Source organism: Gymnodraco acuticeps, unplaced genomic scaffold (genome assembly GCF_902827175.1).
Source record: "Gymnodraco acuticeps unplaced genomic scaffold, fGymAcu1.1, whole genome shotgun sequence".
NCBI lineage: Eukaryota > Metazoa > Chordata > Actinopteri > Perciformes > Bathydraconidae > Gymnodraco > Gymnodraco acuticeps.
Genome location: NW_022991180.1, coordinates 1,041,022 through 1,065,138, shown reverse-complemented (window position 1 = coordinate 1,065,138; position 24,117 = coordinate 1,041,022). Strand labels below are relative to the sequence as shown.

General features: G+C 40.5%; 1 protein-coding gene across 1 annotated transcript in view; it reads right to left on the bottom strand.

The window, feature by feature from the left end:
* The window catches only part of akt3a (v-akt murine thymoma viral oncogene homolog 3a), a 55,674-nt gene extending 41,038 nt beyond the window's left edge, over window positions 1-14,636 (bottom strand). Inside the window, 2 exon segments of the mRNA XM_034237739.1 lie at window positions 9,641-10,051; window positions 14,410-14,636. Of these exon segments, the coding sequence (XP_034093630.1) occupies window positions 9,641-9,686 (46 nt within the window). The 5' untranslated portion in view covers window positions 9,687-10,051; window positions 14,410-14,636.
* Window positions 14,637-24,117: the final 9,481 nt, after the last annotated feature.

Here is a 24,117-nt window from a genome sequence, read left to right as displayed (position 1 = left end):
GATCACATCACTCCTGTTCTGAAGTCTTTACACTGGCTTCCTGTGTGTCAAAGAATAGATTTCAAAATACTGCTGCTGGTTTATAAAGCACTGAATGGTTTAGGCCCAAAATACATTTCTGACCTCCTGCTAAATTATGAACCATCCAGATCTCTCAGGTCTTCAGGGACTGGTCAGCTTTCTGTCCCCAGAGTCAGAACTAAACATGGTAAAGCAGCGTTCAGCTATTATGCTCCAAATATCTGGAACAAACTCCCAGAAACCTGCGGTTAATGTCTTTCATTTTTTGTAAAGCACTTTGAATTGCCTTGTGTTGAAAAGTGCTATATAAATAAACTTGCCTTGCCTTGCCTATATAGCAAAAACTGTGTATGCATTGATCATTTAAATCAGAAAGTCATTCTGTAATGGCGATCATTCTGCCAACGTTGGTAAGCGACACTTGATGCCCAGTTGTCAGCCTAAAATAATATAAAACATAAGTGTGCAGTTTTACTATTTAATAAAAAAACCTGGAAATGGGTATATGTGTATATGTGTACATACGTTTATGTATGTGTATGTATATATAGATTTTGTTTATCTGTGTAAGTATTTCATTACAGAATTATCTTTTTTTACTTTATCCTGCAACAGGATGACTAGCGGGAGGGCTACCTCTGTATAAGCCATGCTTTCTGCCCTCCCGCTTCTACTCATTTTCGTTTGTTTTTTGGATGTGTAAACTGTCTAATTGTGAAATAGTAGAATAAATAAAAGTCAGAGGTTTGTATATATTGTACCGATATTGGATAAACAACTGTATGGAAACAAGCTCATGTCCTCAATAACATTTCCTAGAACATAAAAGTATAATTTCTCTATTGGACAAGTTATGGATCAGTAAAGACTTGGATCGCCAGAGAAAAAAGTGTCAATAAGAGACCAAGTGGTCACACTTTGGAGTCTTTCTCATGCCAGCTAACACTTAAATTAGCTGTTGGCCACTAGGCACTAATCTGTTGGCCTAGATCAGCCAAAGCAATCCCCACCCACCCTAACCTGCCTGCTCTAATCAGCCCAAAGCCTCCTCTAACCAGCCCACAATACCTTTAAGATGTTCGTCTGCACTCTACCCCTTTGGTATAATCTCTGTTAGTGGTTGCATATGGAAAAGTGATGGATGGAAACCAGATGGTGAGGAAATTAAAGATATTCCAAGAGGCTTTGCCCTTAGACAACCTCCTTGTAACAACATCTGACTATGTCATATTCATAAAAGGAAATGAAAATATGTAAGATTTGCGACAACATATGTGCAACAGGTGTTAAAAAATGAAATAAATCAATAATCGTAGACATCCTTATTATTCAATCATTGTTTAATGTGTTTGGGATGCAACAGTTAAAGATGTATACGTACAAGCTTAGTTTAAATGGTGATTTATTACCAACATTTTCAAATTATATTAATTGATTTTTGTCAAGACCTTATCATAACAATCAAGTTAATAGAGTAAATATGTGTTAAGCGTGTGAGTATGTTCCAATGAAGGGCTCGACATTATAAATGGCCCGCTGGCCCGGAAGCACTATTTATACAGCATAACGTACTTTCCACTTGCCCGCTCAGGCCACTAAAAATATTGTTTTAAAAACAAAAATTGTCCTGTGGTATTGGTATTTTGACTAGCAATTTTGTTAAATTGTTTCATTTATTAATTCTACAACATAGCGTTTCGTGAGGCGGTTGTCGTTGTTGGGTGAAAAGCAAATAGCAGTAAGCGGCCAAGCGCCGGACAAAAAACAATCTTCAAATAAAAGAATGTCACCGGAGGAGTTAAAGGAGAGTGACAGGGAGTATGAGAAGAAGAGGGAGAGAAAGTTTCAGCCAGCTTGATCGATGGAGTTGGCTTCAATATGATGCCAATATAAACAAGGTCTTCTGTCGGCTCTGAACACCAATGCCGACCTATGCTGACAAGTAAGTGAAGAGTAGAACATATAAAGGTATTCGCTATAGGGAAATGTCCCGGCAGTTTAGGATAATGAAGGTTCTAATCTAGGCTATTTTATTTTGTATTTACCTTTCATTTCAGGCCCTGTTTTCTTCCTCCCCTTGTGTGTTTTCCCGCCATCATCAGTGTCTGCCCCGCCCCTGATTGTTTCCACCTGTTCCCACTCACCTCATGTTTAAATAGTCCTGTCTCTCCCCTGTCCTGTGTCAGTTCGTCTTGTTTGTTTCCTTGAATGGTCGTGCCAAGCCTCAGCTCTGAAAGGATTGCTTTCTCTCTTGTTATGTTTGTTTATTTTGTTAGGCTTGAGTTTTTATTAAGTCCTCTTTTTGTTATGCTAGTTTTTTCCTCATTGTGAGCACTTTTTGTTATTTCCACCACCTACTCTGTTAAGAGGGATTACCTGAACTGTATAAATAAATATACATTTCTTTATGTTCAAGACTTTGTCTCTGGGTCGTGCATTTGGGTTCATCAGTTTGTGTCGAGGTCCTGATAATGACAGGAAGGCAGAAAGCGCATTATACAAATAACAATACTCGTAATAATGATAATAGCAGACATTTTTTAACAATGACCACAATATAATTATATTAATAAACCAAATATGAACAATTGAGGAAAATGAGGAAGAACTGATGATTAAAATGCTGTAGTACAAGTAGTAATGTAGTTAGTGCATAAATTACTATTGCAACAAATGTGTTATTGTCTTCATTATTAGTCGATTTTTTTTTTGGACGAAAGCTCTTGGGCCAGTGGTTACAATGGTGGGGCCAGTGATAACAACATTGTACCCTTAATGTCTACCCCTGAAGGGTAATATTTGAAATGCTTTGAACACTACAGTGAGGCGATAACGGATTAGATTAAATAATGATAATTTAAAAGGTGTATAATTGAATATATGTGGATGTCTCCATCCACACTGGGATCAGATGTTTTAGATCAGCACTTAGATGTTCCTGAGCTACAAACAAATCCATTAACCCCTCCTTCCTCTATCCAACGTTTCCCTCTGCAGTGATCAGCACTCCATTCATTGATCCATTCATTCATTTATCCAAGGAGACTGCCTCCCTCTACATTAGTTCATTCACCCACCCATCCATTAATCCCTCTCCGTTGTACAGGATGCTTCCTACTGTATCACTTACCGCTGGTCTTATTGACTCCGTTTGCAGAGTCGGACAGCTTCACAATTATTGGTACAGAATTGTTTTTTTCTGAACTTATCTGAAAGTTTAAAGCTATAACAATCAACATTAGCAATACAACTGGAAATATTCAAGTTAATGTGGAGTCAAGTTATGCCTACATAGTGAAAGTGCAGTTTGGTGTCAAAGATGTACATTTACATCTATTCACACACCTTCTCTGACTGATAAGATGGAGACAGAGGCTGCTCATCGCTGTTCAGTTTGGTACTGTGCTCTTAAATTGCTTTTATCCTCTATTTTTTATAAATGTTTACATGGACTGCCCCCCCCCCCCCTCCCTTCATCCACAGAAAACACACTGGACACTGCACTAGGTCAGAAACCAGAGGAGACTGTGAAGTCCACCGCAGACGGACCACTTTTGGACAAAATATCCTCTCCATTAAAGGCAGCTCACTCTGGAATAGCCTCCCGACTGAGACACGGGATTGTCCCACTCTCAATAGTTTTAAAGGACAACAGAATGGTTGAGCAACAAACAGACGTGTAATCGCTGCTAAATGCACTTTAACACAGGGGTATCTCCTCTTGCACTTTAGGTAGCTCTTTTATCTTATCTTGCACTTTATATACCATAGCTGCTACATTGTACTGTGGTAAATGCTTGTATGCTGCTCATGCTCTTTCTGCATGTCATGTATTGATTTTTGCTATGTATATAAATGTCATGTTCTTGTATGTTGTATGTGAGGGGACTGCGGATGGAAATGAGCTCAAAGCTAAAATCCGGCTCATTTACGCTTGTAAGCATTGTTTTGTTTTAAAGTGTTCATCGGTGTGCAGTGCACTGTCCCGGTTCAAATAAACGATTAAAAAAAACTCATAGGACACTTGTAGTGGACATTCTTCTCTCAGCAGCATATATTAACGATGGTATCAGATAAGATGTGCACATTTCTATAAAACAGTCTTGCTGGTAGAGTATCACTTTTTTAAACTTTATTTCTAGGATATTATCTAAATTTGTACTCAATTATTTTTCAAAATAAAATATCATATTCCTACTGAATACAGAGGTGACCCTCTCTCTGCTGCCTGTCTGTGTATGTGACCCGTCTGTCTTTCATTGTGTGTGTGTGTGCCTGCAGGTTGCAGGTCTCTTCTGATTGGGCGGGTTGTCTGCATCTGTTCTGTCTGTATCTGTCACAAACTATCCGTCCCTCTGCCTGTCTTTCCTCTGCTGTTTGTCTGCAGACTAGTCTGTCTGTTTGCGCTGTGCTGTCTGTCTGACTGTCTGGCTGACTGCCATTCTCTGCAGTGTAGAGTGAGTCATTCTGAGGACAATGGAAACAGTTTGTAAAGCCACACTGGAGCGTACACTTCCTCCGGATGTGCAAGAGGATGCCATTCATAACAAAGCCTGTACTGTCTGCCTGGCTGTTATTGCCCTGTATATACATGAGGGTTTGAGAAACAGAGGGGATGGAGAGAGGAGAGTAGGGAGATGGAAGGAGATACATGCGTAGACCGAGAGGGAAAGAGAGTGTGAATTGCAATAAAAAGGGGTGAGTTGTGTTGACAGGCTCTACAGCAGAGGCAGGATGGAGGAGGAAGAGGAGAGGAGGAAGAGGAGAGGAGAAGGGCGACACAGCAGACAGTGGCGGCAGCAGCAGCGGCGGCTGGTGATTGATATCAGGGATCTGGCACTGCCACCTGATCCAGCCTCCAGCACACTGAACCCACTGAACTCACTGAGCAAAGATGGCTGCCTGACTGCACTGCACCCAATGAACCCCACAACAGCAGTCCAACGTATACAGTACATCCCATACGTTCTTAAAAGTGTAGAGATGAAAAGGAGAGAACATCATATTTAAAAAAGGGCAGGTGTTACTTTGCAGAGATTCAGACACTCATGGATATTCATAAGGTCAGACTTTGAATATCTTCCCGACTGTTTCCATTGTGGAAAAGCCCAAAACTAAATCACAATCCTGCATGTGATAGATGTGATATGCAAACAAACAATGCACACATATAAAAAGGAGCAAGAGTGGAATGTGGAGATTTAAAAAACAAACAAACAGGAAGACATGCAGAATATGGAAGTTAATGGGTAGGATGCAGCATTGTAATTTGGTACTGCAACATGTATAATACATGTCAGTATCGATGTGACCAACAACCAAACTTGTAATTTATCTGCAATTTAAGAACAAAACACTTGAACATACTATTTCAAAAGAATGAACTGCAGAATATGACATCAATCTGTTATCTAAGCCTTGAGACTCAAGCACAGAGGCTTAGTAATATTTGTCTTCAATTAAGAATATACTGTGTATTGTGAATGGATGTGGAACTTCCTCTTGACTTCATCTTATGTGCAAATGGTACGATAGCGTAATCCCTCTAGGTAAACAAAGACTCATTGATCTTAGATGATTCAGAAAGAAGACAGAGAAAGACTTCCGGAGAACAGAAAATATGATGGTGTTCTCCCCGTGTCTCCTCGCTGCTGGCCATCTGTTGCCCTGATGCTGGTGGAGGTAACAGTTTCCTCGAATACAGCGTCTGACTGTGACCTCTGTGGCCTCACATGGGCCGACAGAAGCTGAACTCCTGGCCTGGCGGAAATGAAGTGAAGTTAAAAAAAAAAAAAAACTGCCTTGTGAGTTCTGAGAGCCACATCTGATTTTCACTGCCAGATAACACATTGAACACAAGACAAATGTTGACCAAGGCTACACCTGTAGCTCACACCTGCGCCCTGGATTTCTCTTTCACTCAGTCTTTATCATTAAGAACAGAATGTTCTCAAGCAAATCTGCAACGATTCATCCATAGAAATATAGATCTGGTACCATTTTTATAATCGATTGATCCTTACAATTCATTTCCAAATATGGCAATCAATGCTGTTTTCAGTCTCTCAAATATGGATTTCTGTTTCATATCATATTTTAAATAGAGCCGCCCCCTCCTCCTTATAATAGTTCATATATCTTTGGGTTCTTTGGCTGACGAACAAGACATTTTAAAACCTCACATTGCAATATCTGGGATGGAAATTTGTTCACAATTTTCCTGACATTTGATAGTTTATTAATTTGGAAAATAATCATGTGTTGCAGCTCTATTTGATATTTTCCTTTATACCATAATCACTCTGGTACAACATGTATCTATCCACTGTTCATTAGCTCCAAAGATAAAGAAGTGATGCAGCCGAAAGCACACCTCATTCTGGTTTAATGAAAGGAGGAAGAAAAGTCATCGCCATGGCAGTGAGCATGTGAGTACTGAGAGGCACGGTCATCTGAGGACACTGTGTACTGTACTCTGAAAAGATGTTCCTGAGGTTTGTCTCAAAGATGATGTGCTGATCTGAAAGCTTAGAATTCACAGAGACACCCATTATATTTGTTACATGCATTCATTTTTTCTTCTCTTATGCTAATTTATTTCATTCGTGATGGTTCTGTGTTTTATCTCTTATCGCTCTCAACACATTAAACGCTTTAAATCATTGATGTAAGAAAAGCCTCTATTACTTCCTTTCCATTCTGTGTTATATTCCCTACTGACAGTCTAACATACTCCTGAAGCTGGTGCTGCACGACATGCTTATTGAAAACAATGCAAATACACACCGCTGCTAGTGATCAGCATCCTCTGACATGTGTAAATTGATCATTGAGTCTAGAGCGTGTTACATTGTGCTGTACACATCTGTCATGTTTGACCAATTATTCTAATGGTTAGTGGCTTGTCCAACAAAAGCTACACACTCACAGATGCACACTGTCAGTCCCTTCATAAAACATGCAGAGGCAAGCATCCCCATGAGGGTTCACGAGCAAGAACTCATCACCGATACTGTGTGCTTTGAACGAGGAAACACTTTCAATCAATCAATCATTCCACTTTATTACCGAAGCCATTAGCCAGAGCACAAAAGATAAGAGTAAAAAGAACAAAGTTAAAGAGTATCAAATAGACAGTGACACACCTCAACCATACTCACTATGAATTACTCATTCTGGTCAAATAACGGTGAAATAAACTCAGCCCTTGGTAGGATGAACTTGGTGTAATTTCGTTAAAGAACAACACCATAAAAAACCCGTCTGCATATTTCGACACCTAAACGTGTGCTGTAACTTTGATAAAGGGGCCGATCATGAATCCTTAACTGCCAGATAACCAGAAGTATTGCCCTTAGAATAAAACATACGACAATGTCGATATAAATATGATAATCATTCTTACTAAAGTTAGTAAAAATGTATTACCAAATACTTGACCAGACTGCTAACTTTAAGAAAAACCTGCTTGAGTGGAAATGAGAGCAGAAAAACTATTTACAACAAAGAATCGTTAAATAACTTTTTTTCCAGCACCAGAATATTGGAGGCATATCGTATGTAACCAATTAGTCTAACGTAAAATGATTCATTATAAGAAAACACAACCTGTTCTGACAAGCATTTACCTGCGTACATAAAGAGAAGATTATTTATTACCTCAACTTATCCCATAACTAACGCAAAAAAGGATACATCACTATTCATCTAAACTGCATGGTTTTATAAACAAACAATAGGTAACTCAACTAAGGTACTCCTCAGGCACAATCTGTATCATTTATTTATTTTAAAGCCTTCTAAGAAGTACAGAGTTCTGTTGAACTTTTGTCTATTGTTTGAGGACAGTGTTAGAAAGTAGGACTCTCCAAAAGTCACAAAAATAACGAAATGTTATCGTACAATTACAAAAAGGTTCACCCCCTTTCTCCGTCTCTCCTTTCAGCAAAAAGCTGTCTAAAGACTGACTGCAGTGTTTGCTGTATCACGACCTGGACAGTGAGTCAGCATTCACACACACACACACACACACACACACACACACACACACACACACACACACACACACACACACACACACACACACACACACACACACACACACACACACACACACCACACACACACACACACACACACACACACACACACACACACACACACACACACACACACACACACACACACACACACACACACACACACACACACACACACACACACACACACACACACACACACACACACACACACACACACACATTCTTGACACAAACAAACCCCCCCTCCTTTCTCAACTACCTCTTTCTCTACCTCTCTCACACACTGACGAACACCTGTAGCGCTGAGTCGTGACTGGGGATGCTTCCTCTTAATATGCAGAGACGACTGTCTGAGCATCACACTGGCATGCTGGCACACAGACCCACACACGAAGATCCCCCCGTCCACTTCAAGCAATACAGAGTGTGCACTATGTGTGTGAGTGTGAGAGAGCATCCACTCTGAGCACTCTGGTTTCCAACCTGTTCTCCTGCTGGGCAATAGTGTTAGCCTACATTACCCAGAAGCCTGCTGTCTGTTATGTATTTATGTCACTTCCTGTGCAACAGTTTGTGTTACACATTCCTAGACACCATCACATAGTCAGGGGGATGATGCTCATTGGCCAAAAAGTCTAGAAATCCCCCTTATTCTATCACTGAGGCTCGCTCACTAAAACACACACATTCACATACATTGTGCCTGGAGGCATCAGCACCAGCAGACAATACCCCCATGCAAATGTGGTTTTGGGGGCAATGTACATCATGTTAAAGTCCCACAGTGCTCTACTGTCACCACAGAGCTGCTGTATGTGTATCCCTTTGTGACAGTTTGACCCCGCTACAAATAACGTTTCACCTGTTGCAGCACCATCATTTAACATGAACAGAAAGCCTAGATATTTAAGAACAGGGGAGTATCATCTTTGCTGCACGTTCTTTAACTATTGCAAATGTTCTTTAACCTTTTCCTATTTGTTTGGTCGAGAACAGGATGTGTTGTCCTTACCACCCTCGACTCCATCCCAATGACCCTTTAACCCCATGTCATATGACTCCATTCACAACTTCAAAAACACAACTATGGTAAGTGATACTTCAGAGAGACATGACTAACTTGATTTCACAGACTAGTGACTTGTTAGCCTGACAGAACACTATGCATCAGCAGTGTGACTACAGCCCTTGTAGATGTTATTTACTGCACACACACACACACACACACACACACACTTGTGCATACAAATACATGCACACACTCTTTTTCAGACACAACCTGCCTGAAGCACGCAGAGGCTTAACACAAACACAGCCGGCCAAGCTTGTAGTAAAAAAGACACATCCCTGTGGGGGGAAAAGCATATACACTCGTACACTAGAGCATCAGACATCCATGTAATCACACACACACACACACACACACACACACTCACACTCACACACACACACACAAACACACACACACACACTCAATCGCAAACACTCACATCCTCCCACCGGCACATGTGGACAGGCACGGCTGGGCCCTCAGTCTAGACGAGAGGCAGAAGAAGAGAGGTACTGGATGTACTCACCCCGTTTTTGGAGCCATCCCTCTCTAACGATGGTGACATCGCTCATGGTTCCTTCACGCCGAGTGTGATGCCGCTACACGCCTGCTCCACAGAGAGAGAGAGAGAGAGAGGGAGGGAGGAGGGGAGGAGAAGAGGAGAGGAGGAGAGAGGGAGAGGAGTAGAGGAGGAGGAGGAGGGGGGGGGCGGCTCTCCCAGCCTCCGCGTCACTCTCCCTCCCTTCCTTTCCTGTTCACCCTCTCGATCGCGCAGTCTCCCTCTCAGACACACAAACACGAGGTGTGTGTGTGTAACGTTTGTGTGTGTGTCGCTTTCCTTCCTGTTGTTGCTTATCTCCCTGCCTTCTTCTTCTTCTTCTCCCCCTCCTCCTCCTCCTCCTCTCCAGACCTTCCTCCTCACCAGTAGTGACTCAGCCTGGAAGGAAGTGAAAGGAGAAAACAAAAAAAGAGAAAGAAAAAAGGAAAGATTTATATTTCTCGTCCTCTGCTGCTCCCTCTCTCCCCTTTCATACAATCTGACAAGACAAACAAGTGATTGTGAGGACACATGCTCCCACCCCCAGTTCCTCTTCCTATTGCTAACTCTCTCTCTCTGATAAACAGGATGAATGATTGCAGAGCTCTTGATGAAGCAATAGCTGACCTTCTTCACCATACAAATACCCCTCAGAGATCTCATTCATTCATAGACCTTTTTATGAGCAGATAGTAATGTCTACCTTTCTGTGCTCGCTGTGTTTCTGCATGTCAAATGATTTGGTGTGTGTAGGCTGGTTTGTCTATATGTGGGAGAGCATCTCAGGACTGTGGAGTAGAGCTCGGCTATAAATAGCAACAGTTAGGGATGCTCTCACATTCTCTTTCTCTCTGCCCAAATCTCTGCACCTCTCTGTCGCCTCACTCCCGCTCTCCTTCCCCTCTCCCCCCCTTCCCCTCTCCCCCTCTCGCTGCATAGCTGCCACGCTCACCTCGAATGCACCCTACTACACAACGCGCTACAACACTACGCTGCTCAGCTTGAATGGAAAACAGCACGACGGCGGCTTGCAGTTGTAGACATCCAGAAGAAATCAGCATTCAGAACGGCAAGTGTCTGCACTGCTGCCGACACCGGAGGGACTGCAGCGTCACAACTGAGGCTGGGAGAGACGTGCATGCTCACTCACACACCCTAGGTGACACAGAGCTTTTTTTTATGTTGAGGCAGCAGTATCATTGTGACCAATCTGAAACCAGACGAAAGAATTGCTGAGTAGTACAACACATCTTGGTCACAAGGGCTGATACTTTCCACTTACTGTACCCTTCTATGGGAAAGAAGTATTTGTTTGTCTTTGCTTTGTTGCCAAGAGGATGGGCTTGGTTACTCAGGGTTATTTGGAAGTAGAGGGTTGGATTCCTTCAACCCCAGCCCTGGTGCAAGGTTCAGTAAACCAAAAAGAAGGAGATTTTGACAGTAGATTAACCTGAACTGAAAAACCACTCATTTGCTCCAAGAGAACCCAAGACATGAGTTTGAGGATTTTTGGGTGATTTGGTACACAGTGATCCAAATGAAATAAACATCAAGTATGTACAGTTATCTAAAGATAAATGTCGCTTAGCCGAAACAAATTAGCACTGATCTAGGAGATTTATTTGTATAATACTGGGCCCCAGTACATTTAAAGGGATTGAATCATTTGTAAGGTACTGTACAGTTCTGGATTATGCTTTAAGAGCGAGACTATAGTGGAACGAACGCTTCATGCCTTACGAGACGACAGGAGCACCATGTCCAGACAGTGGCAACCCCTTTTCACCAGAGCAGCTGTTGCCATGGAGATATGAACTGCTGTGATGTACCCACCATGCCAGGGGAAGCACAGTCCAGACAACATTTACTTTATGATATTTCATTCCAGTGGCAACAACAAAAATGAAAAAATGACAAGGAGGGAGATCTTGAGAAAATAAACTCAGGAAATAATGAGAGAAAGAGAGCGCAGGGACCAGACCGTCAGCTCACACACCGATACATCAGTCTAGACGTATCGAGAGGCACTGCGAGGCAACTAAGGATGGCAAGTAGAACAAGTTAAACAATCAAAATTCTGCTCCGACACTAAAACATTAAGCATGAACATAACGGTGCTGTTTACAAGCCGTGGTCACTCTGATACACTCAGCATTAGTGTCAGTGGTCAGTTCTGTCGGTGAAAAGGAGGAGAAGTATTGGCAGATCTGGAAGCTCCATTTCTTATCTGAATATATCACGTTTTAGAGCTCAACAACAAGGCACGGTTGACTGAGCTCCTGTGTTCCCAAACAACTTTGAAAACCAGTAAACCAACTATTAATAAACCAATAACAAATCACTGCTTGGAAATGCGTCACTGCCTCTTAATAAAACCTTGGCCTACAGTAAATACAGCTGACGGAGTAGACATGAACTGAACCGAGTAGATTGAGAATCAATCTCTGAACATTAGCTTTAATCATTGGCTCGACACACTTCATGATATTGGTAGGGCTGTGTTTTGGAACAAACTTGGGATAAGATGGTAAGATATCATGATACAGGGGATAGATTCAATATAGTGCGATACAATGCGATAATGAAAGCAAGTTAACCCATTGGGAGTCAAAAAGATAATTATCTTTATGTAATGAGAACAGTGGGATCTGTATTCATCCCAGTCCCTGTAACATTGTAACATTAAACAGCATAGCACATATCTTTGCACACTAAGTATTAGAACTAATCTGTGCATGTTAACTATACGTCAAATATGAATGGTGTTTTTGAGAACTGAAACCGTCTCGATACACCTCTAAAAATGGGCTATAAAGCTCAAAATGGGTGGTGTGGATCTTAAGTACAAAGAATGTACAGAGAAGAGGGCTCAGGTCAGATCAGATACCTGTAGTTACTATTGCCTCCACGTCAGGACAGCATACCTCAAAGCCCCTAATCTCACCTCAAGCCTCTTCAAAGCCAAATCAAGCTGACATCAGCATCATTGAGCCCACAAGCTTCTTCCTAAAGGGAAAGCCATCATTAGGCAGGACCTCGTGTTACACTCTATTAACACTGGATGTATTACGTCTTTGTCATTTCTACAGTTTTAAGATCTTAAATATAATGATTGTCTATAAGCCAAAACACATCTTGCATAGAAGTAAAGTACATAAAGTATAAGACCAAAACAAGATGTGAACTAAATATATATACCGGTATATATATATATCTTTGACTACAATTTTGCAAAGAAAGAATGCAGTACAAATAAATAGGAATTCATTTAAAAGTAAAAAACACAAAAAAGCTCATGGGAATTCTGAATCTAGACAGTGTCTGAATGCAGAAGCTAAACAACTTGTGGTTCATGCATTTTCTTTGCAGTTTTAAGATCAACTATATCAAAGCATTTTGACGAAAGTAAATGTATAGACAGTGTGTTGGTTGGTTTGAGAACATCCGAACTATTTACCATTCTTTCAGCTCTCTTCTGTAGCATAAACATTTGATTACTTTTGGATTATATACAGTTGCATACATCACACAGAAAGTCACTGTTAAAGGAAGTATTCAAATAATAACCAATTAAATGTCCTGCCTTCAAAAGATCACAAGTACAGAAGTATTTTCAACCAAATTATGTTTTAAAATGCACTAAAAGTTCATGTTAAAAAATGATATTGTTTTCCTTGTAAAGAAAGCATGTTATTCTTGCTGTGTTTATGAACATAACAGTGCATTCCAAATGTATCTGTATAAGTAACATGTAATGTATGTATGTATAGATGTTGTACTTGTACAAAGCTTTGGCAATACTGTATGTCGTTATGGTCATGCCAATAAAGCTATTTGAATTGAATCTAATTGTAGACACCAGCACTGCATCCTCTCTACGTCACTGTTATGGCAAACTGACGCATGACTCATGCAGCATGGCAGAGAGCATGGTGTTCTACATGACAACTATTTTAACCCATTTTATCTGGTCAAACAAAACCAGTAAAGTAACTAAGTACATTTAATCAAGTATTATACTTAAGTTCAATTTTGAAGGACTTGTACTTTGCATGAGTATTTCAATTTGTTGCTACTTTGTACTTCTACTCCACTACATGTATTTGTTATACTTAGTTACTGTACATTGTAGAATGTCTTAATGATGTGAAATACAGACAACACTTAAATAACAATTGAGTTACACCTGGAGTAAATTCACAAGCTGCCCTGCAGTATACAATATAATTAAAAGCTGCACCTTTAGGAGGTTTAATAACACTTAATGCATCAATAACAATAATCAAAAAACATATAATATATTTTTTTTTTTAAATGGGCCAATTTGCATATTGAGTACTTTGACTATTTTTTGATGCCAATACTTTTGTACTTTTACTTGAGTAACATTTGAATTGCATGACTTTTACTTGTAACTGAGTATTTCTACACTCTGGTACTTCTACTTTTACTTAAGTACAAGATCTGAGTACTTCTCCCACCTCTGATACACCAGCACTGCATCATCTACGTCACTGCAGATGACAAACTGACGCATGTTGCATGCAGCATGACAGACGTTATGGGTGTTGTGAAAACCTTTTTTTTAAACCCATTTCAAGGAAATACTGAGTATCATTTCCAAGTCACCCATCAACCCCCCGGTAACGCCCCCACCTAACTTACATTAACACGAAATAAACACACATTATTTAAGTAGCTTTGGCTGAGTGTATGTGATGTTTACAGTCACTAAAGTGTGCCTAGCTAACAATTACCTGTAGCTGCAGGTGTTGTGGTATTTCCCGGTGCACCTGCTCTCCACTAACCGCCCGGGTTATTTTTTCCTCCTCTTTTCTGAGTGAATTAATGAACACACGCCGCAGTAAAGGTAAAAACGAGGCGTTGACCGAAATAATAATAAAGCTAACACATTAAACGGATTTCCGAGGCGCTGACGTTAACCGCAGCCAACGGTTGTTTTGACTTTCAGGAAAACTCGTGACGTCACGCAGAGAAACGGCAAACCCCCTTTTTTTGTCACGCACAGACACACACACACACACACACACACACACACAAGACTAACACACACACACAGACACACGTGCAACCTACCGTCTCGCCTCGTCCTCCAGTTTTTTGTTGTTAACGGTTTCTGCTCGGTGTGTGTTTGTGTGTGTGTGTGTGTGTGTGTTTCTGGTTCTGCTCTCTCATCATCCCATTCCAACATCCCGTGTGTCTGCCGGCTAATAAGCCAACCATCGCGAGAATCATACACTGTTAATGCTGTGTTCTATCCATAGACGTTCTATCTATGGAATGTACGAGATTTAGGTTATGTCGCCTACTTACGTTTTAATTTGAGGTTCTTAATCAAATCAAATACATTTAAAATATATATATATATACATTTTAAAGCCTATGTAGAAATATACACATTATTATTGCAGGAGTGCAGGAGGTAAATTAAATACACTTTTGCTTACATGTTATGTTGTTCATGCTTGCATTTCTACATTGTGTTTTTATATTTTAACACGACAGAATAAAAATAACAGTAAAGTTGAGACAATAAAGAAATAAAGAACATCATGGGAGACATTTCTGAAAATTTCAATTTATGTTATGGATCTCTAGAAATGGTTTATTACTGCATTTGTTTTGGCATTCCCCATTGTGAAGATTTTATGACTAGGAATATTTATGAAAGTTTTGGTTTGGAAGAATGTGTTGTCTGGTCTCTTGGAAAAGAAAAACACAGAAACAAATTCCATATCCCTAAGTAAAAGGCCATGCTTTAACAATATATTCATTCATTCATTTCAACGCTCTAAAACTAATAACTATCAAAACTATAACAGCTTTACTGTACACTTTCAATATAGATTCTTATCTCCCTTCCTTATTTTTTTATGATGTGTTCCCTTTTGTAGAGGAGCGTTATTATTCAGTTCATGAGATGTTATCTTTGTCTTAAGTTACTTGTGTAGGCCTATTTTTTATACATTATATGTAAGCCTATTGTTTATAAACAAGGTAGTTACTGAGCAGCTGAGCAGGAACTTGTATAGGTCAGCAGGGTCAGCCTCTGAACATTGCTGCATCTTAAGCTGTTTACAACCGGAAGGATCTGACAGCTGCACAGCATGTGATGGAAACCTTTCCTCAACAGCTGATCCGTCTCGTGTATACAAAAATGTTCAGTGGACATTTAAGGCTCAGATCGTTGATGCAATTTATTTTTGGAATTCCTGTGGAGGTTTTTTTAAGCCATTGTTATGAGCTCTCCAATTATAGCGCTTTAAATTGTTAAGAGTGATGATGAGTTTGTGCTTCCTTGCACAGGTTTGTCCTTCAAATGTAAGGGTGCTTCCTCCTCTTCCTCCATCACCTGTATCTCTCTTATTTCACATACAAAAGTATCCTATGTTTAAAATTCCAACATGTACATGTGATGTAGATATATTGATGTTAATTTAAAACGTGTTGACATTCTGGCACACTGACGCCCTCCCTCATCTGCTCGCTCTTCTTTCCCCCTCTCTCACCCTGCATGTCTCCCCAGATGGTGGAGTGTGTGGTTGGGCAGCAGAGGGTGGGTCGGGGGCCACGCAGGGCAGAGAGTGCAGACACAGGTGGACCTCACGTGTCAGATAATATGTACGGTTCTGGCCTCTCTTAACAAACATACAAATATTGCCATCAGCTGGCTTTTGCTCACTGCTCTGTGCGCAGAAGGGGAGTATGAGCAAAAACCAGCAGTCAGGAAAGGTGTGTGTGTGTGTGTGTGTGTGTGTGTGTGTGTGTGTGTGTGTGTGTGTGTGTGTGTGTGTGTGTGTGTGTGTGTGTGTGTGTGTGTGTGTGTGTGTGTGTGTGTGTGTGTGTGTGTGTGTGTGTGTGTGTGTGTGTGTGGTGTAGGTGGGTTTAACTAAGGTGGGGGTAAAGGGACAGCTTGAAAAGGAAAAAGGCAACACAGGGGAGCCCTTCTGTTGCCATTGCTGTGGCCAGACGTGTCCCCCATACACACACGCTCTCTCTCACACACACACACACACACACACACACACACACACACACACACACACAAACAATTTAGAGTCACTTGTCAACTTCGACTCCCATATAACATTTTATAAAAAAATGTAAAACAAATATATACGATGATGGTCAAATAAAGTAAACATTTTCATAATGACAAAGCTATTTTCATATGTATACATTTGTAAATACATTTTGTACATTTTCTGCATCAACCTCAATTGTAGTCTATAGTTGCTGAGACATTTGACACATTGGACACTAAACCACAAATGTCAGCATCTTAAGGGGCTAGATGTAAACATTTTGTCACCAAAATCATAAGGATCAATCTGTAGAGCAACAATAATGTCTGTACGATATTTTTACTGATACTATAAATAATGTAGATATTTTCTATCTGTCAAAAGTAAAGGTTCAAATTAATAGATAGAGTACATACACGTGCTGCATGAAACACATATGAAATACTTGGGTTCATAGGGTTTATTTCAGCTCTAATATGTTACTCTCTATGACAAGCCCATTGGATCTCATAATAAGTGCACAAGTCTATTTTCTATGTTCCCTCGACGTGTCATTATGCATAATCTTTGCAGTGGAAGAGTGAGTCTGTCCCGTCAGTCAGATCAGCTGTAGAGCAACATTTAAGGTGTGATCCTATAGGTTTGTTTTGCGCATTAGTGCGTGATGTCACACTCAAGTGCACCACATGATGTTTGTGAACTTCAGGCATGTTCATGTGTGTATTTTCAGTATAATTATGCATCCAGTCAAATGTATTTCAAGCTCACATTAGCTTATAAGCTAAAAACACATATGGCTCAGGCGGATGGGAATGCCATTTGTTTTGCAAGTATTTATTTATAAAGCCTAACTGAAGTGTTGGAGATTAAGAATTAGGCCTGTTGATTATTAAAAACGTATTGGAATTCACCCTGAGGGGGGCATGAATGTGTGTAACAATATCAAGATATTAATCTTAGTCTTTGTAATAAGTTAAAATATATTGGACACTTAATTACAGAACAAATGACAGATGATGAAGATATTGTTACGCCCAGATCTAGGGGAACCTAGGCGCAGCATACAATTGCCCTCTCCCAACACTTCCCACTCCCAAGAAATGGTCAATGACACAGGAAATCAGCTTTTTGAGGTTTAATGAACTCAAAAAGAGGCGAGACAATCCCAACATAACAAACAAAAATCGTCTTTACAGAGTATTCCTTAAACTTGCCTAACCAAAATAAACCAAAATAAAGTACAGGCTTCTTACCTCCTCTGGCGTATAAACAGGAGAAAACGAGAATTGACCAAAAGAAAAGGGTTTCACACTTTCACATAAATTAAAGCGTGTCCAACAATGACAGGTTAAAGTAGTTTCTATTTATCTATAATTCTATTATAGGCAATGCCGCATGATGTATGCACAAGTAAACATTCTCTTACGTAAGTTTAGTGAATGTAGAGATGGAGTGAAGATGTCTCTGTTCAGAGCATATTGTACACCACTCTATACTGCACATTTATGGTCAAACTACAGAAAAGCAAGTTTATGGAAACTTCAATTAGCTTATAATGATGCCATGAGAATATTGCTGAAGATACCTCGATGGTCTAATCTAGTGCAAATGAAATGTTTGTGGCTGCAGAAGTCAATACTCTACTGCTGTTTTAAGAAATCTTATGTATAAATGTATTTGCCGGCTTAATGACTCTGATAATGAAATCCTCTTCTTATCAAAAATAAGGTGTAGTACACGCTACCAATCACAGCTGTGGAGACATTGGTATAGTTGTCTCTTTGTAGGACACTGATTTAAATTATTCTTAAACTATTAAAAAAAAAGTATGCTGTGTATGTAATTTATTATATGTAATTTATGACATGTAATGTCTTGTCTTTTATCTGGACCCTGAGTCTGCAATAAAGTGTTGATTGATTGATTGATAGGTTCTCTCAAATCCGAAATGTCTGTTCAAAACTTGATGCCAACTTCTGTAAATATTTCCCAGGCAAAATTGAAAGTTTGACATGCTGGCAGGAAATCTCTGGGAATCATCCTTTGGACACCCTGAATCTTTGTACAAAATGTCATGCCAACCCATCAAATATTTGTGGAAATATGTCAGTTTGGATCAAAGTGGTGGACCGACTAACAAACCAAGATTGCAATTCTGAGAACCATGCCACTATCATGACTAAGAATGTAGAAACAAGCGTTAATGTAAGTCAAATACTACAACATCCAAAAATAGAGTTGAATTAGCTCCTCTGGCAGTCTGCAAAAAGTGTCTATTCCTTAATTGATTTTTCCTTTTGCCGTTTTGTTTTTCAGTTTTCTTGATTTATTTTTCATCCTGCCCTATTTCTTTTCATATATCCTGCCTGTGCCGTATTTTTTTATGTTTTGTTGTTGCGAGAAACAGCTTTTTTGTGATCTTATGGGACTGCATTGGGGTAACATGGTTGTTATGCTCTTGCATGATTTCATCAGGTCTTCTGTGTGTGTGTGTGTGTGTGTGGTGTGTGTGTGTGTGTGTGTGTGTGTGTGTGTGTGTGTGTGTGTGTGTGTGTGTGTGTGTGTGTGTGTGTGTGTGTGTGTGTGTGTGGTGTGTGTGTGTGTTGTGTGTGTGTGTGTGTGTGTGTGTGTGTGTGTGTGTGTGTGTGTGTGTGTGTGTGTGTGTGTGTGTGTGTCCACTAATCTGTCTTTTCCATTACACGGGATCCCCATGTAACGTTGGCCCCCCCAGAGCCAATGTGCCATCAGTTCTCACCAAGCTGGACCCCGGACCCCGGTGAGATGGTGCGCTGCTGAGTGAATCACACATACTTCTTGACACTCTGGGGTGACACCAAAGCACAGAAGGTCTGTCCAGTCACCACACACACACACACACACACACACACACACACACACACACACACACACACACACACACACACACACCACACACACACACACACACACACACATACACCATACATCACTTCAGGGGACATTACATTGACTTACATGCATTTCCTGGAGACTTATCCTAACCTTAACCATAACCAACACATTCCTAACCCTAACCCTTACCCTAACCCTAACCAACTCTTCACCCTAAAAGTAATGATTCCCTCCATTATGTCCCCATAAGGGAGGCGAGTCCCCACACGTGACTGTGTAAACAAATGTAGGTCCCCACAAAGATGGTAATGCTAGGCCACACATACACACACACATGCAAACAATTTAGATTAAATCGTCAACTTTGGTTAACACTGTTATAAAAACAGGTAAAACAAATGTATACACACACACACTCAAACACACGTGCACTCACACACACACACACACACACATACACACAGACATACATACACACACACACACACAGCTAAACTTCCAGCTTTCGACTATGACAACATCCTTCCTCCATTCCCATACCTCCTGTCTCTGCCCTCCTGCCACACACACACACACACACACACACCCCATACTCCCCCCCCCCCTCATGTTTGTGACTCCCTTCACCTTCCAACACACCCACCCCCCGCCCCCCCCTACCTTAACTCCAGCCCCAGCTCCCAAAGCCGAGGGAAGCAGCAGCCGTGCTGGACGGCCCGGCACCCCGTACTCCTGCAGCCCATCCCTGGCCTCTTTGAAGTGGCTTCAGGAGAGAGGTCAGCCTCGCCCCCGAGACCCGCATAGAGGTAGGGACAGCTGCGGCCAGACAGACCCTGTGCAGGGGATAACAGAATAGGCACACACACGTAAATACACATATGCAGTCACGGAGCAGGACAGAGCAGCTGCAGCCACGGTGTGGAAGGTGTGCTGTGCAGCAGGACAGCTTGGGAGCCAGTCTGGTCCAGCATGGCTCTGCTCTGCTCTGCTATCTTCTGGGTCACCTATTTTGCACTCAGGTGTGAAATCTAGTCTGCAGTGTACCAGATGACCAGATGAAATTTATGTATTTTTAAAGCAACCTATTAACTATAGAATGAACTATAAAAAGTTGATGTTTTATAGTTATGTTGCTTCAGATGTCATGCTAATGTATGTAGAGAGTGTAGAAAAAATCTTGTTCATTTAATATTAGAAATATTATTTAGCTGTCACGTAAATCTGGTTGCCTTTTTAATATCCACAGAACGACTATGTGCAGTTATGGTTACAAAACGCCCCCATTTTATGATAATGTTGAGTACATGCAGTGGTCAAAATAAAAGAAACGCTTAACCCAATCCAGTACAAAAACTAAACTTTTGTTGTATTTAATCTCATTTAATTTCAAACCTTTATTTAGACAGATAAATCCCATTGAGATCATTGATCTCTTTTTCAAGGGAGACCTGCTCAAGTAGTTCCACATGAAACATAAAAACATAAATAGAACAACAAAAGAACATCATACAGCATCATTTACATAATTATCCACATAAACAGGTACCTATAGCTTCCGATTGAGTAGCATCCAACCGAGCTTTAAAAACATTTAGTGGCACCAGATTGTTCAGTTTCCATTTAATTTGCAGACTATTCCAAGACAGAGGAGCTGCGCATCTAAAAGCTGTCTTCCCTAAGACAGTCCTAGCAGTTGGCACATTTAATAAAACCACAGCATTCGATCTCAGGCAGTAGCCACTTACAATTTTCCGTGAGATCAGGGAGCAGATATAAGATGGAAGTTTCCCTAACATGGCTTTGTATATAAAAATGCACCAGTGACTGAGCCTCCGTACAGTTAGTGAAAGCAAACCAGCCCTTGCATACAGGGTACAGTGATGCGTTAATGCTTTACAGTTTGTCACAAATCTCAGTGCACTGTGATACGCAGCATCTAACTTGCTCAGGCAATTGGCAGGTGCATTCATATACATCAAATCACTATAGTCCAGCACAGGTCAAAAGGTCACAGTGACTAGCCTTTTCCTGGCCTCACAGTGACTAGCCTTTTCCTGGCACTTTTCTGACACAGTAAAGCAACTCCACACTTAATGATAACTTTGAATTGAGTTTCATCTATTGCAGGACAATTGTATTTGATTGCTCAACACAGTTAAGTGTTCATATCAGTTATTTTATCCTACTGTGGGGACAGTTTAAAGTGTTAGTTAAACATACAGTGTCACAGTGAGGAAGTAAGAAAGTTAGCTTTGTAAGTTAAACTTTGTAGTATAGTAGCAGTAGTTGTGGTAGTATTAGTAATGGTAGTATTAGCGTGAACATGTGTTGTACAGTGTTTTTCTCTGCCTACATGTGTGTGTCTGCTGCCCTGATTACAGTATGTGCTCTTATCCATTCATATGTTGACATGTTCACATATGTAGCGTCCACCATCTGTGTGTGTATCAGGACACCGTCTGGTCCTATGCAGACAGGTTGAACTCCTTCATAAACACCCTTACCCCCAGCCCTACATCACGAACACACACAGAACACACACTCGTATTATCCTACAGTATGTGCGCAGCCCCACCTCACACACATGCCTCTCCCCTCAGGTTAGAGCAGTCTGGTTTCTCCGGTTGCTCCGCAGTGTGCAGCTGCTCTGCCTTAAAATAAAGGGCTTTAGACCAGAGGAGGGAAAAATTATTATGATAACAAGAGTAATAATACTGCAATAAACTCTTTATAAAAGTGATAATCTCTAAATAATTGTACAGTAAATAGCTTAAAGGCAGTGAACTCAGCAATAGACACATTTTAGTACTTTTAAAGAAATGTAAAATATTTGGGAAATGCTCTATTTGATGTGTCTGAGTCACAAATAACCATCTGTCAAAAACTGGCATAAACTTGCACTTAATCATAAGCTCTTCCCTAACTTTAACTACAATATATATTCAAAATGAACACTGCAATATACAAATATCTTTATGAAAGAAGCACATTTACATCTCATCCCTTTTCTTGGATGTCAAATCTAAGGTCTTACTTTTTATAACTGTTAATACTATTCTAAAATGTATCTTTTATCATGATAGAAGCAAAACATTGGACATTGCGCTTCCTTATTATTAAAACTACATTCAATTGCTTTAGACTCTGAAATAGAAATAATGTATTGACGTTTTTATTTTTTTTAAACTTGTCTGATTCTAATACCAAGATATTATATCTACAGTATATGGCCTATTATGACCGCAATATTCTAATGATAACATGTTAATAAAGACTTCGGTAAGACCTCTTATGTGGGAAACAAGTCTATATAAAAGACTTTTGATGCCCCCACTGACCACATGGTCATGTGCAACGTCTCAGCTGGGAAGTTGTATTTCCAATGTGTCGGCAGGATTATTTAAGAGTGAGGGTAAAAGCAATTATGTGATTGGCCGCTGCTTAACGGAAGCTGCTGCAGTAATGTAGCAGTCATTTTGCACCAGGGTGATAAAGAGAGAGAGCTCCTGATTTACTGCTCTGTTTTGTTCTGACGCTTCCCAACGTCATCAGCTGCCAGTGACGGGAAGAGTGAGACTGCAGTTTGTAAGCTATAGGGTAACAAAAAAACAGGATGGCTGGGCAAACTGAGAGGGGTACGGTTAGGTTGTTTGTGTACTTTGATATTCATTTCATGTGAGAAATGTTGTGAGTATGTATTAGGTTTCACGGTCTCCTGTATGAAGACAGATGTTACCTGCATGAGGCAGTGAGAACAGCCAGAAACCCCATCCTTCCTTCAGTGATCCAAACATATTCAAGCTCTGGATACACACACACAGACACACACACAGACACACACAGACACACACACATTTCTGCGGGGTGCCATCACTGTAGATTTTGCTCTGTGGTTGAGTCACCGAAGTGTTGTGAGGATGATGGAGAGAGAGGAAGAGGAGAACTTCGATCTGTTTTTGTTCCACACCTCTACTCATTTTTATTTATTGCACAGAGCAAACTTTCAAGTCCATCTGAAGTAATGAGTGATTTGGTAACTTTATGCTTTAAAGTCATTAAGTAGGACAAAACATTAGAGGATGGGACACCGAGCGAAAGGAGTGTAAAATACACTTACATGATTTACATGATAGTTACATGATTGGTTTGGAAGTAAACAAATAGGATAGGACGAATATGGTGAGAAAAGACTGGACAGGTGGAAAAACAACAGCTGAATCCCTAAAACATCAATACCAGCTTGACCTGTGACAGATGACAACTCAATCTCCCCCCACACCAAACAGCCCCACTCCCAAACATCCTCACTGCATGTGCACAGCTGCATGTGTGCAAAAACCCCAGCAGGCCACTAGGGAGAGCTGCATTATTTCTACTTCCACTGAGGGCTGCAGCTATTAGTCTGCCTGTCTTTCTCAATCTCTATATTTATACCACAGCTTATGAAGTAAACACATCTGGATAAGGGATGCTCTGTGTGTTTTAGTTATTTATTGAACATCTGGAACAGCGCCTGAAGCTGGCGTTGGTTTTAAGAAATGCTGTTGT